The sequence below is a fragment of the Alnus glutinosa genome, chromosome 11 (assembly GCF_958979055.1).
Source record: "Alnus glutinosa chromosome 11, dhAlnGlut1.1, whole genome shotgun sequence".
NCBI lineage: Eukaryota > Viridiplantae > Streptophyta > Magnoliopsida > Fagales > Betulaceae > Alnus > Alnus glutinosa.
Window position 1 is genome coordinate 7,607,573 of NC_084896.1, and position 13,733 is coordinate 7,621,305.

At 32.9% G+C, this 13,733-nt stretch overlaps 1 protein-coding gene across 1 annotated transcript; it reads left to right on the forward strand.

Annotated features, from left to right (window-relative positions):
* The first annotated feature begins 8,555 nt into the window (after nt 1-8,555).
* LOC133882220 (transcription factor HHO6) lies at nt 8,556-11,378 on the forward strand. Its single transcript, XM_062321339.1, is given in 6 exon segments — nt 8,556-8,957; nt 9,299-9,531; nt 9,661-10,039; nt 10,459-10,535; nt 10,714-10,962; nt 10,964-11,378. Coding segments are annotated over 6 exon segments (1,206 nt in total). The 5' UTR covers nt 8,556-8,743; the 3' UTR covers nt 11,018-11,378.
* Nucleotides 11,379-13,733: the final 2,355 nt, after the last annotated feature.

Sequence of the window (13,733 nt, forward strand, 5' to 3'; positions counted from 1 at the left end):
GATAAATTAACAATTCAATTAATTAAACTATGTTGACTGTAAATTTATACTCTTTCTTTGTTTATTTGTTTGTTTGTTGGTTAATGGTGTAAAATCCATATTCTCTTTAGTGGATATTATAGATATCATTTCTTGGATTCTCAAGAGGATTCCTCTCAACGAGAGGTTGCCACAAAATATATATATATATATATATATATATAGAGAGAGAGAGAGAGAGAGAGAGAGAGAGAGAGAGAGAGAGAGAGAGAGAGAGAGAGGCTCTAACTCAGCCAAGCTGCCTCTCTTTCTTTATCTTTCTCTAGAAGAATGAGATCTCTTTCTTCTACTTACCCAAAAAAGAATTCCAGACTTTTGTCTGTTGTTTATCTTTTCCTTGAATTAATTACTTACCAAAACAATAATTTTCTTCAATTGACCAAACTTTTTTTTTTTTTAATTATTATTATTATTATTATTTTAATTTGGTTGAAAAGATCCTCTGACCTGGCTCCAATTCTACGCCATCAATTATAATTACTTTCTATAGAAGCAGGATTAGGAGAATCTTATACCTTTTGACCCTTCATAGAGAGAGGTTGCAACGTGCCCCTCTACTTTTCAAAAGAAGTTTGCCTAATTACCTTGTTTGACAAGTACCACAAATTTTTTTAATTTTATTTTTATATTTTTTAAAAACAATCAATATTAAAATATTTCAACTTTTTTAATTTTTTATCTCACATTAATAATTTTTTATTACTATTCAAATAAAAAAAAAATTTACTACAATTCATAACTTTTTTCACTTTTTTATATCACATTTATCATTTTTTACTAACTCAAAAATTCTTTTCTCACTATTTTCTTTTGTTCCCTCACTTGCCAAACATACTCATTTTTTTTTAGAAAAAAAAAAAAAAAAATTCCATCTCTCTATCTAATTTTTTTTTTTTTTTTTGTGACAAGTTTATGCTTTTACGGACAAGAAAAATTGTTTTCTGATCACTTTAATTTTTTGAAATAAGTAATAATTTTGACATGGTATCAAAGGTGATATTATGAGCTTGAACTTTGATTATACCGTTTATTTCCCATTAAAATAGTCTTTTTGTTTGTAAGAACACAAAGTTCTGATATCATGTAAGAACATGTCATTTAGGGAATAGTTGAGAATAAGAAAGATAGACATATAAAATTAAGGTGGTTCGGCCTATGGCTTACGTCTACACGTTAAAGCATTTTCTTGGCTACATTTTTGCTTGACTTATTTGATTGTATGCAATACTTTATTTATAGAGAAATAGTCTTGAATGTTACAAGTCGATCTCTTCTACTTTTACACTAACAATAATAAATCTAATTTATTGTCTTGTAACTTTTATCTCTTGAGTGCTTGTAACTCTTGTCTTTTGAGTTCTTGTAACTCTTGTCTCAATATTGTTATCAATTTTTTTTTTTTTAATAAAGTTGTGACACTTTTATTACTCAATCAGGAAAATAAAGCATATTGCTCTAACAAAACAACATCACAGATACAATTCAGAATTTCTTTCATTCAAACTTGATTTATGATATGTTTAACAGTAGCATTAACTAAACCATGTGTCACATTATTAGCGATTCTACCGATATGGTGAATCTGCCAACTAGAAAACAAATTTAAAACCATGCAAATATCTTCCACTATTTGTCTAATCTACTCAAATTGCAATCTTTTGAAATCACAAATTTTTTGTTTCAAAAAAGAAAAAGAAAAAGAAAAAAAAATGAAATCACAGATTTAACCAATTGGATCGCATCAACTTTTAAAATAATGTTATACTTTTAGAATAAGTGATAATTTAATGTAAAATAGTTAGCATAAAATGAAATTATATATATATATTAATTGCTTTAAGCATCTAGTACAATTTTAATTTCACCCTTTGTTGAATCATTTGCTATTATGTCATTTAAATAAACTTAAAGAAAAAAAATTGTCGAATTTGAAGAAGAAAAAAACATTCTATGAAAATAAGACCTTTCCAAACCAAGGCAAATAACGGAATTAATTAACGAAGTAAAAAAGGAGGAGACGCAAATATGGAAAAAGTATCCATGAAAGATGGTTGTACGTAATTACTTGAGGGCTTTTAAAATAATTTCGAGTGAAGGTAAAAATTAGATTAATGCTCCGATTATTTCGACGTAAAATGGTTTTTATCGTAAAATGATTTCAGGAATGTCATTTTTTTGAAAAATATTTTTCGTCAAAAGCATTTTTCGGTATTTGGCGCGTACGGAAAATCACAAATATTTTTAATATTTTTATTCAATCCTATTAACCTATAAAAATCAATTTTTATTCAAAACATATAAATATTAATGTAAAATAATATAAAAATTACTGAAGACAAGATTCCATCACTGACCGACAGGATTCTGGCCACTTTTACCGGATTCCACCATTCCGACTACTATAGCCAGAATCCAAAATAAAGACCGGAATCCGAATAGTTTCGTCGGAATCTGGATTTGCCGGATTCGGGTGAAAGTGGCCGGATTCCGGCATAGTGGCCGGACTCTGGTATACTGGCCGGATTCCAGCTGTTCTGACAGATTCCGGCCAGTTGGCAGGGATCCGGCTGTTCTAGCCGGAATTTTTTGGCCAGATCCGGCTAGCCTGCCGTTTTGGCCGGATCTAGCCAGATGGTCGGAATACGGTCGCTGGAATCTGGGCTGACCAGATTCCGGCGAAGATGGCCGGATTCTGTCGCCGGATTCCGGCTACATTGCCTGGATGCTGTCGGATTTCGATACCAACAAGATTTCGGTGATGGTCGACTATTTGAAGTGAAGGTCGACTGTGTCGTTTAATAGGGGTCGAATGCGTTTGGCGTTTTCGGAAAATGATTTAACGTAAATCATTTTCTGAAATTTACTAAGCATTTTTGGTCAAACAGAAATCATTTCTGGTTGACTATTATTTTCGCCCCTATCAAACACTGGAAAATGCCGAAATCGTTTTACACCGAAACAAACGGAGCATAAGAGGAAATGAAAAGAAGAAATTAGTCATTAAAAAGAAAATGGAAAAGTACACATAACTCCCTCAAACTATCACATCATTGTCAATGTACTCTTCCAAACTACAAATTGTGTCAATCTCCTTCCCCCTAAACTACCAAAAAATATTACTGTCCCCTTAATGACAAAAATACCATTTATAAAATTATTAAAATAAAATAAAAATTATTAAAAAAATACAAAATAACAAAAATTTATTCCAAAAAAAAAATATTAAAAAAATTAAAAACTGTTTCTTTTTTTTTTTCATTTGTTTATTTTATTTTGATTTTTCGTTTATTTTTTATTTTTAATTTTTTTTTAATTTAATAAAAAAACTGGTTTTATTTTTCGTTTTTTTTTTAAAAAAAAATTGTTTTTATAATTTTCAGTTATTTTTTCGTTTGATTTTTTTTTTTTTAAAAAAAAATGTTATTTTTTCGTTTTTTATTTAATTAGTTAATTAGTTTTTTTTTCATTAATTTTTTATTTTTTTAGTTTTAGTTTTTTTATTTTTTGAATTTATAAGGATATTTTTGACTTATTCAAAAAAAGAATTAGGGTTATTTTTGTCTTTTTGTTGGTTTTAAGGAGAACATTAACATTTTTTGGTAGTTTGAAGGGAGATATTGACACAATTGGTAGTTTGTGAGGTACATTGACAATTGAATAGTAATTTGAGGGGAATATGTGTACTTTTTTCAAAAGAAAAACTCGTAAGTCACGTTTGATACACGCAATGACTATTCAATTAAAAAAATAAATAGTTAAATGAAAAAAGCTACTCATATTTATTAATTTGGTTTTTTTTTTTGTACGAAATATTTGATAATTTCATTGATAAAAAATTATGAGCATAAAGTTTTGCAAAATTATAGCCACATGCTATGAGGTTAATAGTTATAGATACAAATAAAATTCTTGCAACAAAGTGATATTTATGACTTTCATCTTTCGCTAACCTATGTATAAAAAAAGTTAAAGAGTAAATTTGCTTCGAGCAGACTAAATCTAAGTCAAAGGTTGTCAAATATTTTAAAATTTTATTTAAACTGACCATGGAAGATGTATTTCATTGTTTAACACAATGCTATAAGTTAATAAATGGAATCATATTTTACTAAAAGAAATATATATATATATGAATAAAGAAAAAAAGAAAATGGAGAAATTGAAGGGGCATAATTGGAAAGTAAATGCATAGATGATAGATTCTTCAAGTACAAGCATCCGACAAGACACGAATGGAGATGCGGGAAACGGGAGTGGATCCAATCCAAACCCCACGTTTAAGATAGAATAAAAAACAAATATTTGATTATAATATTGTTTAATTCCCCACACCAACAAACAAATAAATTGAATTTGGTGGAAGGAGACGCAGATTCTTAATTCTATGGAAGAGACGCGGAATCTAACGGCTGTAAAAGCTTGCCCTTTTATTTATTTTATTTTATTTTATTTTATTTTATTTTGTGTCAGAGAAAAGAGCATCTTCTCCTCCTGTCCTCTTATGATGGTAACGTAGTTGAAATCTCGGGCAATTTCGAAAATTGGGACCCTCACGTCTCCAAGATTCCCTTATCTCTAAGCCACCCAATTGTTGGACCCGCCACCTTCCCACGCTCTTCCAGTTGGGTTTTAACACGCCCCAATCACATGTTGTATCGTGTCCCTTTTGGATTTTTTTTTTTTTTTTTTAAGCTAGAAATGGTTTTTTGGATTTTAATCTCAACCCAAATCAAATGGATACAAACTTAAGATAAAATTTACCTTTAAAAATCAGCTTATAAGGAAAATATTTTAATTCAATTTATAGGTTGCTTTTTTAGTGGTTCGACACGATGGCCAAATAGAACTCACCGTCGAAAATCAGCTTACAAGAAAAAAGGTGATCAAAAAATTATATACACATAATTAAAAGTACTCTCAAGATATATTTGATACTTATAATCGTAACACAAATTTATAGCTAAATATTTATGGGATTGGCTTCATTTTTTTTTTTTTTTTTTTTTTTTCTATACTTTAGAGATTAAATCCACAGTCTACATATGCATGCAAATAGTGATTCACATGCTATATAATCTTGGTGCAATACTTTAAAAGATTTTCCACTTAGGGACAGCACATCTTGATGATTTCCTTATAGTGATTGATGTGCTACAATCTTGCAACTTGCACCATCCCTTATAAGTGGTGCTCAACTTATAACTAGTATGCATAATCTTTTTTTAATCCGTTGACGCGTGTCGGCATACGATTACACTCACATCAACAACTAAAAAATATTTAACACTCTCTAATCACGTAGTGACACGTGTCAACAACTTATAAAATAACAATAAACCAGTTTTAACAAAAGAACAATATTGCTACTTAGTAGACTGTTATATACGACTGTCATACGATTACATAAAAGCAAAAGAGGAGAATGGTACTCTTCTAAACTTATAACCGTTATGCGGTATTTTTTTTTAATTTGCTGACACGTGTCAGTATATGATTAGACTCACATCAACCACTAAAAATTATTTGATACTCTAATCACATAGCGACACATATTAACAACTTAAAAAAGAATATTTTAATTTAATAGAATGTTATACCATTAGGGCAAAAAGGGAATGATGGTACTTTCTAGTACTTTTGTATACATCTACAAATTGGTCCTTTTATTCCCGTTGAGGCCTGACATAAATGGTACACGACTTTCAGGCAACTCAGAGATGCCAGGTCCCATATGGACCGTGGAGAAAATATGAGCCGATAAAAGGGGTTTTGGAATCAAGAAAGCAACAAATTTTCTAATCCACCATAAAGACGAAAATGACCCTGGGGGTCAGAAAGTGACGATTCCCTCAGGAGACTGGAATCGAGACCCAAAAGCAGAGCCCCAAAGAAGTCAAGAACATAGAAGAATCTCAGCAATTGTCAAGAAATGGATGAGTATATATTAATTAATTTATATTATTTAAAAAATGTGTAAAAAGATAAGGGAAAGCTGGCGAAAATGTATAATAATAATAATATCCAGGTGTTGGAATCCCAATGAACATAGACTGGCCTCAATATTCTGCTTTTGTGGTGGTCTTCTTGTTCCCATAAAGGAAATGATTCTTGACCCATCATGGTAGAGATGCAAAACGTGGCACATCAATTTATTTATTTATTTATATAAATTATAAAAAACCAGTTCCCCTTATTTGACTCTATTCAACTATTTCTCTGATATTATTATTATTATTATTTACTTTTTTACTTCAAAATGAAATAAAATGATCAAGAAATCTTTGGGGTGAGTCAGAATATTGACCAAGTCATGGTATTTCAATGGACTAATTCAAGGATTTGATATAAAGTTTTTGAATGTCATTTCATAAAAATGGATTTGCCTTTTGTGGGTAGGGTAAGTTTTTCAAAGGTTTAAGATTTTATTTTATTAATTTGTTTTAATCTCAACCATTAAAAATAACTGTTTTTACCAAATCCAAGAAAAATCACTAGGCTCAGGAGCTTTTAATTTGGTGCTTTTGGCTAATTAATGGGTTGAACTTCCCTTTATCTTTTCCACTTTTTCTCCCAAAAAGCTTGCTTTACAAGAGTTCACAGAGTTCAAGGGGCACACTCTATCTACAATGATGATGGTGATGGATCTCTTTCTCTTCAAGGGTGTCCCATATAAAACTTTGGAGGGTTGGGCTGTGTAGTCTGTATTCATTTTTTTTTTTTTTTTAAATAAAGTAAAAAAAACAAAAGGCTCAATTTTTTTTTAAACAAATTTAAGGGTTAGATTTTTTTTATTTATATATATATATATATATATATATATACGACTGGAAATCCCTTTAAGGTAGAATCACTTTGTGTACCTACCATTGTCAGGTAAATTCGAGACTAATACCTCACACGTCTCTCTGCATGGACTGATTGAGTTGCAAATTTCGCAGAGAGAGTCAACCTAAAAGATAGTTTTTGCATATTGTTAAAATTTTGTTGGAGTCTATGACACAATCATATGGATCATAAGCGCATAAGACTTGGGGTCAAATTTGTTGCAATTAGAGTCTAAATTTTGCCCTAATCTTTGGTACATGCCTAGTGACTACTTGAATGTCATCTCTAGGGTGAATTTATTGCTTTTAAGAATATTACAATTTTTATTATAAATTTCTTACAAATTAACGTAACAGTTATCATGTCAGCTACTAAAATGTAAACTACTACATAAAAATTCACGTAACATTCATTTTCAAAAAATAAAATTATCGCATAATTTTATAAAAAAAACAATTATAATAAAAGCTATAATACCCTAACACACTTTTCAGCCACATAAACCATGGGTTCTTGCAAGTCATGGTCATTGATTTTATCATATTATATCCACATGAAATGTACCAATTCTTGTGCACCCACAAATTGATAGGTCGACAAGTGATGATTAACTGCAAAGATTTTGATATATACTTGTAAAAGTCTTTGAGCATGTCTAATCGATCACTTTTGATCCATTTATTATCACCTAATAGGAATGCACTAATATTAAGCATACTATTCATGATATTTTATCTCCTCCTTGTGGGTCATCCTTGCATTGAATCTCACATTTATGGTCCGTTTGGGTGTTGAATACGAATACTATTCGAATATACTGTGCGAATTACGAGGTTTGACTTTGTGAGATAAAATTTGAAAAAATTTGAAAAAGTTAAATAAAATATGATTTATTTTTGAAAAAAGTTGAATATTATTCAACTTTATTCAACTTTTTATACGAAACAAACACACCATTAGGCCTACCCATTCAACTTTCTTTAGAAAAAATATAAACAAATTGTATAATTTGTTATTTTTAAATGTATAATTAGTTTTTATAATACTCTTTATAGAGAGAAAAACAATTATGGCTTATAAATGTGAATAACATGTTATTCACATTGTTAATCGGATTCAAATCCCTAATTTTATTTATCCGCGTGATATATTTATCACGCGGAAGATCGTATAAATACTTTAATTAGTTGATAGCGTGTAGAAAACAAAAATTGAATCCATTTTTGGTTTTTAGAATGACTATAATAAGAATATGTTTATTATTATTATTATTTTTTTTAAAAAAAATATATTTTATTTGAAAAAAAAAAAAAAACAACTCATGACTTGATGCACAGGCGTTCATTAATCAACCAATAAAAAAACCCTGTCGTTTAGAATCTGAACCGCTACTACGCGTTTCAAGAAAGATATATTAACGTTACTTGCCACGCTTCCAAAACAGCCACGTGCGAAAAAATATAGTCCCTTCAAAGGGAATCAATCAACGGTTTGGGAACAAAAAGGGACCTACCATTTGTGTCCGGGTCGAACCGGGTTGGATGCTGAGTTGACTCGGAGATCCCCCCCCCCCCCGAGTGGCGGTGGATTTAATACGCGACGACGCGAAAGTGACTTTTTATGTAACCCGTCGAAACTCGGCGATGCTCTCTTCCTTAACAAACAGAATCTTCGCGTAGAAAATTCAACTTCGATTTTTTTCCTTTCCCATTACCCCACTTTTCTCTCTCTCTCTCTCTCTCTCTCTCTCACACTATATAATATATGTATATATATTCGCAGATCCTGAGTGTTTCTCTGTATTTTTCTCTAGGGTGAGAAAATTTATTGTAGAGAGAAGAAAGAAGGGTGGGAAGAATAATAGGAAGAAAGATTGAGAATGGGTTCGGTTCCACCGGAGTTGAGCTTGGATTTTAGGCAGACGTTTGTGCCCAAAACGATCACTGATTTTCGTAGGGAGGTTTCGATGATCGGGAACGTGTCGGAGAAGGCGGCGAGGCTGGAGGATTTCGTGAAGAGATTGGAGGAGGAAATGAGGAAGATCGACGCGTTTAAGCGCGAGCTGCCTCTCTGCATGAATTTATTGATTGATGGTTGGTTTTGATTTTTTGCTTTTGTTTTTTGGCGATAATTTTGGGAATACATATGGTTTTTTGAGATGGGTTTTTATCATTTTGGAGGATTCTGATGTATGGCTTCTTCATGTTTGTTAGTTTGGCTAAGATAATGCAATTCTGGAGATGGGCTTTTGGGTTTTTATTGTTTATTCATCGGGTTTTTTATTTTATGTTTTTTGTAAACGAAAATTCAATTGTGGAAATGGGTTTTTGGATTCCAATTCTGAGATGGGTTTTCACTTTTGAACATGTTGATCAATAAGTTTATATGATATTTTAACAATTTTTCATATCTCTTTGTGTGTGTGTTTTTGCAGCGATTCGTCATTTGAAGGATGAGGAGCCAATTCAATGCACTTCAAAAAATGAGGTTCAACCAGTGTTGGAGGAGTTCATACCACTGAAGACAGATTGTGATCGAAATGAAGAAAATAAGAAAGAAAAAGACTACAGGGATAAGAAGAATTGGATGAGCTCTGTGCAGCTCTGGAACACTGATGATTTACCCTTCACTGATTGCACCAAACAAAATCCCAAATTAGACACTAAGGTATAAAGAAAAAGAGTGTAACTTCATAGACCCTGAAAATTCATTGGAATTTTTTTGGTCAAATCTAATTGCTAATTTTTGAGACAATCTGATTGAAATAAATTGATGTCTTTTATTTGGTTATGGCAGAAAAATGAGGAAAAGAATGGCTTAGGAAGCGAGGATCCATTCCAGTCTTGTAGGAATAAAAGTGGAGGCAGGGGATTTATGCCATTCAAGGCGTGTTCGGGTTTTCCAGTGGGGAATAAGGAAGAGAAGGAGGAACTGCCGGTTGATGGGCTTTCACTTCTCACGCCGGGAATTAAGAATCTAAGGGAGGAATCGGGTGCTAATGGTTTGAGAACCGGCAGTAGCAGAGTGGTTTCCTCCTCTGCTCCAAATGCGAATATACGGAACGGAACACTGCAACAGCAGCAGCAGCAGTCCGCTAGGAAGCAGAGGAGGTGCTGGTCACCAGAATTGCATAGGCGGTTCGTCAGTGCTTTGCAGCAGCTTGGAGGTTCACAAGGTTAGAAGCTGAAAGTAAATCGTCATTCAAGATTGTATGCGTTTGGACTCACATAGACAATTCAATTGAAATTGACTTTTGGTGTTGGATAACATTCATCTCGTTCTATTCTTGCCTGTGGAAAAAACAATGGTAGCAATAGGACTTATGGTAATTAATTTTGTTTCTCTTGAGGCCATTTTGATCTCAAAGATGGAGACTTTGGATATGAAGAGATTTTTCCCACATGATAAGATATAAAATTGTATTATAAGGAGATTGATTTAGAGGGAAGAAATAGAGAACAGGGTAATAGTGTTTTTTGCATAGCATCCATGAATCTGTTGAAATCTCTCTGTGCATACATAGCTGTAATAGATTGCATTACTCTCACTTTTGATATGAAAGGTTCTAACTTGAACTTTCTGGATCTTCTACAGCAGCCACGCCAAAGCAAATTAGAGAACTGATGCAGGTTGACGGGTTGACTAATGATGAAGTTAAGAGTCATTTACAAGTAGGTTCTTAATTTTCCTTTTCCCTTTCTTCTATATTTTGTAGTTGGGAAGAATGAGGATAAATTAATTGCTTTCCATTTGAGAACTAAATGGCTTTATTAAAGATTGAGATTTTGACTGGAACTTGAATTTTGTTGATGAAAATTGATTGAAGGTTTTTTTGTCTCTTTCTTGCAGAAATACAGACTTCATACTCGAAGGCTTCCAGCTACTGGAGGAGCTTCCGCTGCAAATCAATCTGTTGTTGTTTTAGGAAGTTTATGGATGTCCCAAGATCAGTTTGGTGACTCCTCTAAGGCTTGCAATTCCCAGTCTGGTTCTCCCCAAGGTCCCCTCCATTTAGCTGGAAACACTGGAGGGACTTCAACCACAGGGGGTGACAGCATGGAAGATGATGAAGATGCAAAATCTGAGGGCTACAGCTGGAAAAAATCACATTCAGAAACCTGGAAAACTGATGTATAGAGTTCATCCACCATGAATTTTGCAGATAACAAGTATACATGGGAGGAGCTGATTACTATACAAGAATATTACATTATACATAAAATGAGAAGGATCTTGGAAGAGGATGTGAAATTTTGCAGGATTAGCTTTCCTTCTGTCTCAAATTTGAGGAGTTGTTTTGTTGCGGGATTGGTTACATGAATTCTAAGCAAATCCATGCCTGCATGGAAAAAAAAAAAAACGAGGCCATTTTTCCCATATCATAAAGCTCTTGGTTACTCCAATAATTCTTCAGTATTCACTTTTATCTTATTCCCTGACGTTTGAAATCTTCAAATGCTTTGTTGATGGATAATAGATTGCCCAACTGTTTCTCCTTGATGGGCATTTGTGCATTTTTGCCATTTACTGAAGTTGCTCAAGGGGGCATATATATATATATATATAATTCATTTCGAATTTCAAATGATCTATTCATTTCTCAATAGCTTAGAATAATTATTATCAGGGCTTTGTTTTCCTGAAAATTCCAGAACCAACCCAACAATTTAACAGGAGAAAGTTAAAAGATTGCTTCTTTTCCTCACAGTTCTGGTTGGTCCATCTAAAAAGCTTGTAAAGTTGGTTCTGAGGTAGTTTGGTCCCTAAGATTCTTTCAACTTCTGATCCTGTGGGCAGTTTTGAATGAATCCAAACTGCTGTACCCTGCTATAAGACTGATTAAATGTGTTGCATGGTAAAAACTATTCCCCAGATCTTTTGGGATCATAAGAGTTGTTACTATTTGTGTTAATGGAATGGGTAGAAACGTGTCTTTCTTAAATGATGATGTCAATATTCCAACTTCGATTGGTGGGGGGCAGTGTTTAAGTCGTACAAGAAAACAGGACAAGATCCGGACTTATCTTTTGGAGAATATAATAAGGATTATTTCATTTATTTATTTATTTATTTTTCTTTCTTGTGGTTGTCCTCAATCTTCATGAATCATGAGTGAGGTTTTCTTGTAATTAATGAAAGCTCACCAGAATTTCATTACAGCAAATTTAAAGCTCTGTTCGGGAGAAAATGGGTTATTTTGACAAATCTTCTTAGACCATGATTCTCGGTTGTAACGTAACGGAATTTAAAAGTAATTTCAAGTGTTTGGTGTTTTGACTTGTGAGCTTAAAACGCACATATGAGTAAGGCTTGCGTTCTGTGTTCTGTGTTCTGTGTGCGTAAGATACAAATTAAGAGTGCCATATCAGTAATTAAATAAGCGTAACACCGTAGACAACACACAAATTCAATGTTAAGGATATCAATTCTACTCAATCCAAAAATGCCCTATCTAAACCAAAATCTTCAATCTTACTAAAAATCTTGAGAAATTACTCATATCATGAACAAAGAACATGCATGCATATCAAAAATTGAAAAGGTTTGAGGAATTCATTAGGTATCACGTTATATGGTTGTGAGGAGGCCAGCTGACCCAATTATGTGGTCTCCAAACAGGCTCTAAGATGGGTCAAATTATTCAAAACTCCAGATTTCATCCTTTCACCTAACCCCAGCCATATCCCACTAAGAAAACACAATCAGTTTTTCTTTTCATCTCATGCATGACAAAACAGTCACTCTCACAAGCAAAATAATAGAGAGAATCTTGTAGACAAGATATAATGAAAGGAGCCCACATTGATAGGTCCACTTTATATATGGTATAAATTGTTTTGTTTTGGTGAAAAGAGTGAGTGAAAATGATGGAACCTCTCTCTCTCTCTCTCATCATCAATTCTTTCTCTAGATAGGTTTTAATTTATTATTTGATTTTTCTGTTAGATTTCAATCTAATAATTAAGTATATAATACTATTTTTCTTTGATTGGTGGATAGATTAGGGATATGGAGAAGAGAATATATTTAGGCAAAGTCACATGGTAGCTGAAGCAAAATATATGCAGTTGGTCCCACGAAGAAAAACCAGTCCTGTTGAAGATTCCTTCAAAGGCCTGGCCTGCCCTCTTTGATTGGTATGCTAGGGTTTGGATATATTAAAATGGAAAACACTACAATGAAAGGACATTAATGTACCAAAGGGACAAATGTAGAAAAGAATTTGATGAATACGCCAACCAGGCACCCATCAACACGTCTTCAAAAGATTTTTTCTCCTGGCTTCTACCTGAGAAGATATCAAATTCCTGGATCCATCCAATATAAAGAATAATATGTGTCTCTTAGCACCCACAAATTAAATAAAATAACCCTCCAACCAAAAATTCTTGTTCAAAACTATTGTCGGTTAATTGTTCAAGCATATCTGCGGACGGTTGGACTGGCGATGGATCTCTTTCTATAAAATAAGGGAGATGCTGTTAGAAAACCACCAGTACCGAAAGACCAGAGCACTTCGATGCTCAAGTTAATAAATGCTCTCTTCGGTGGGGAAACTATATAAAAGAGGTGAGGATATTTTTGTATGTACCTGGTAAGGAGATATTTCGTCTTTTATAGATTTGCCGTTACTGCCATTGCTCTCGAGGGTTTTAGAGACTCCTGCCAATAGTTTGTTACTATAGTGAAGATCACATCCCAAAAATATCAGGGATGGTTTCCTGGTGTGAGCAGGCAATTGAGTGAGTTGGCAATGAGAGAATCGACTGCAGAGTGTTCCACTTCAGCAAGGATCTAATTAGATTCGAGGCCACTAGGCTAGGCTGTTGGGTTTGGATTTGGCTTTGCAGGTATGGGTATCTTTTAGG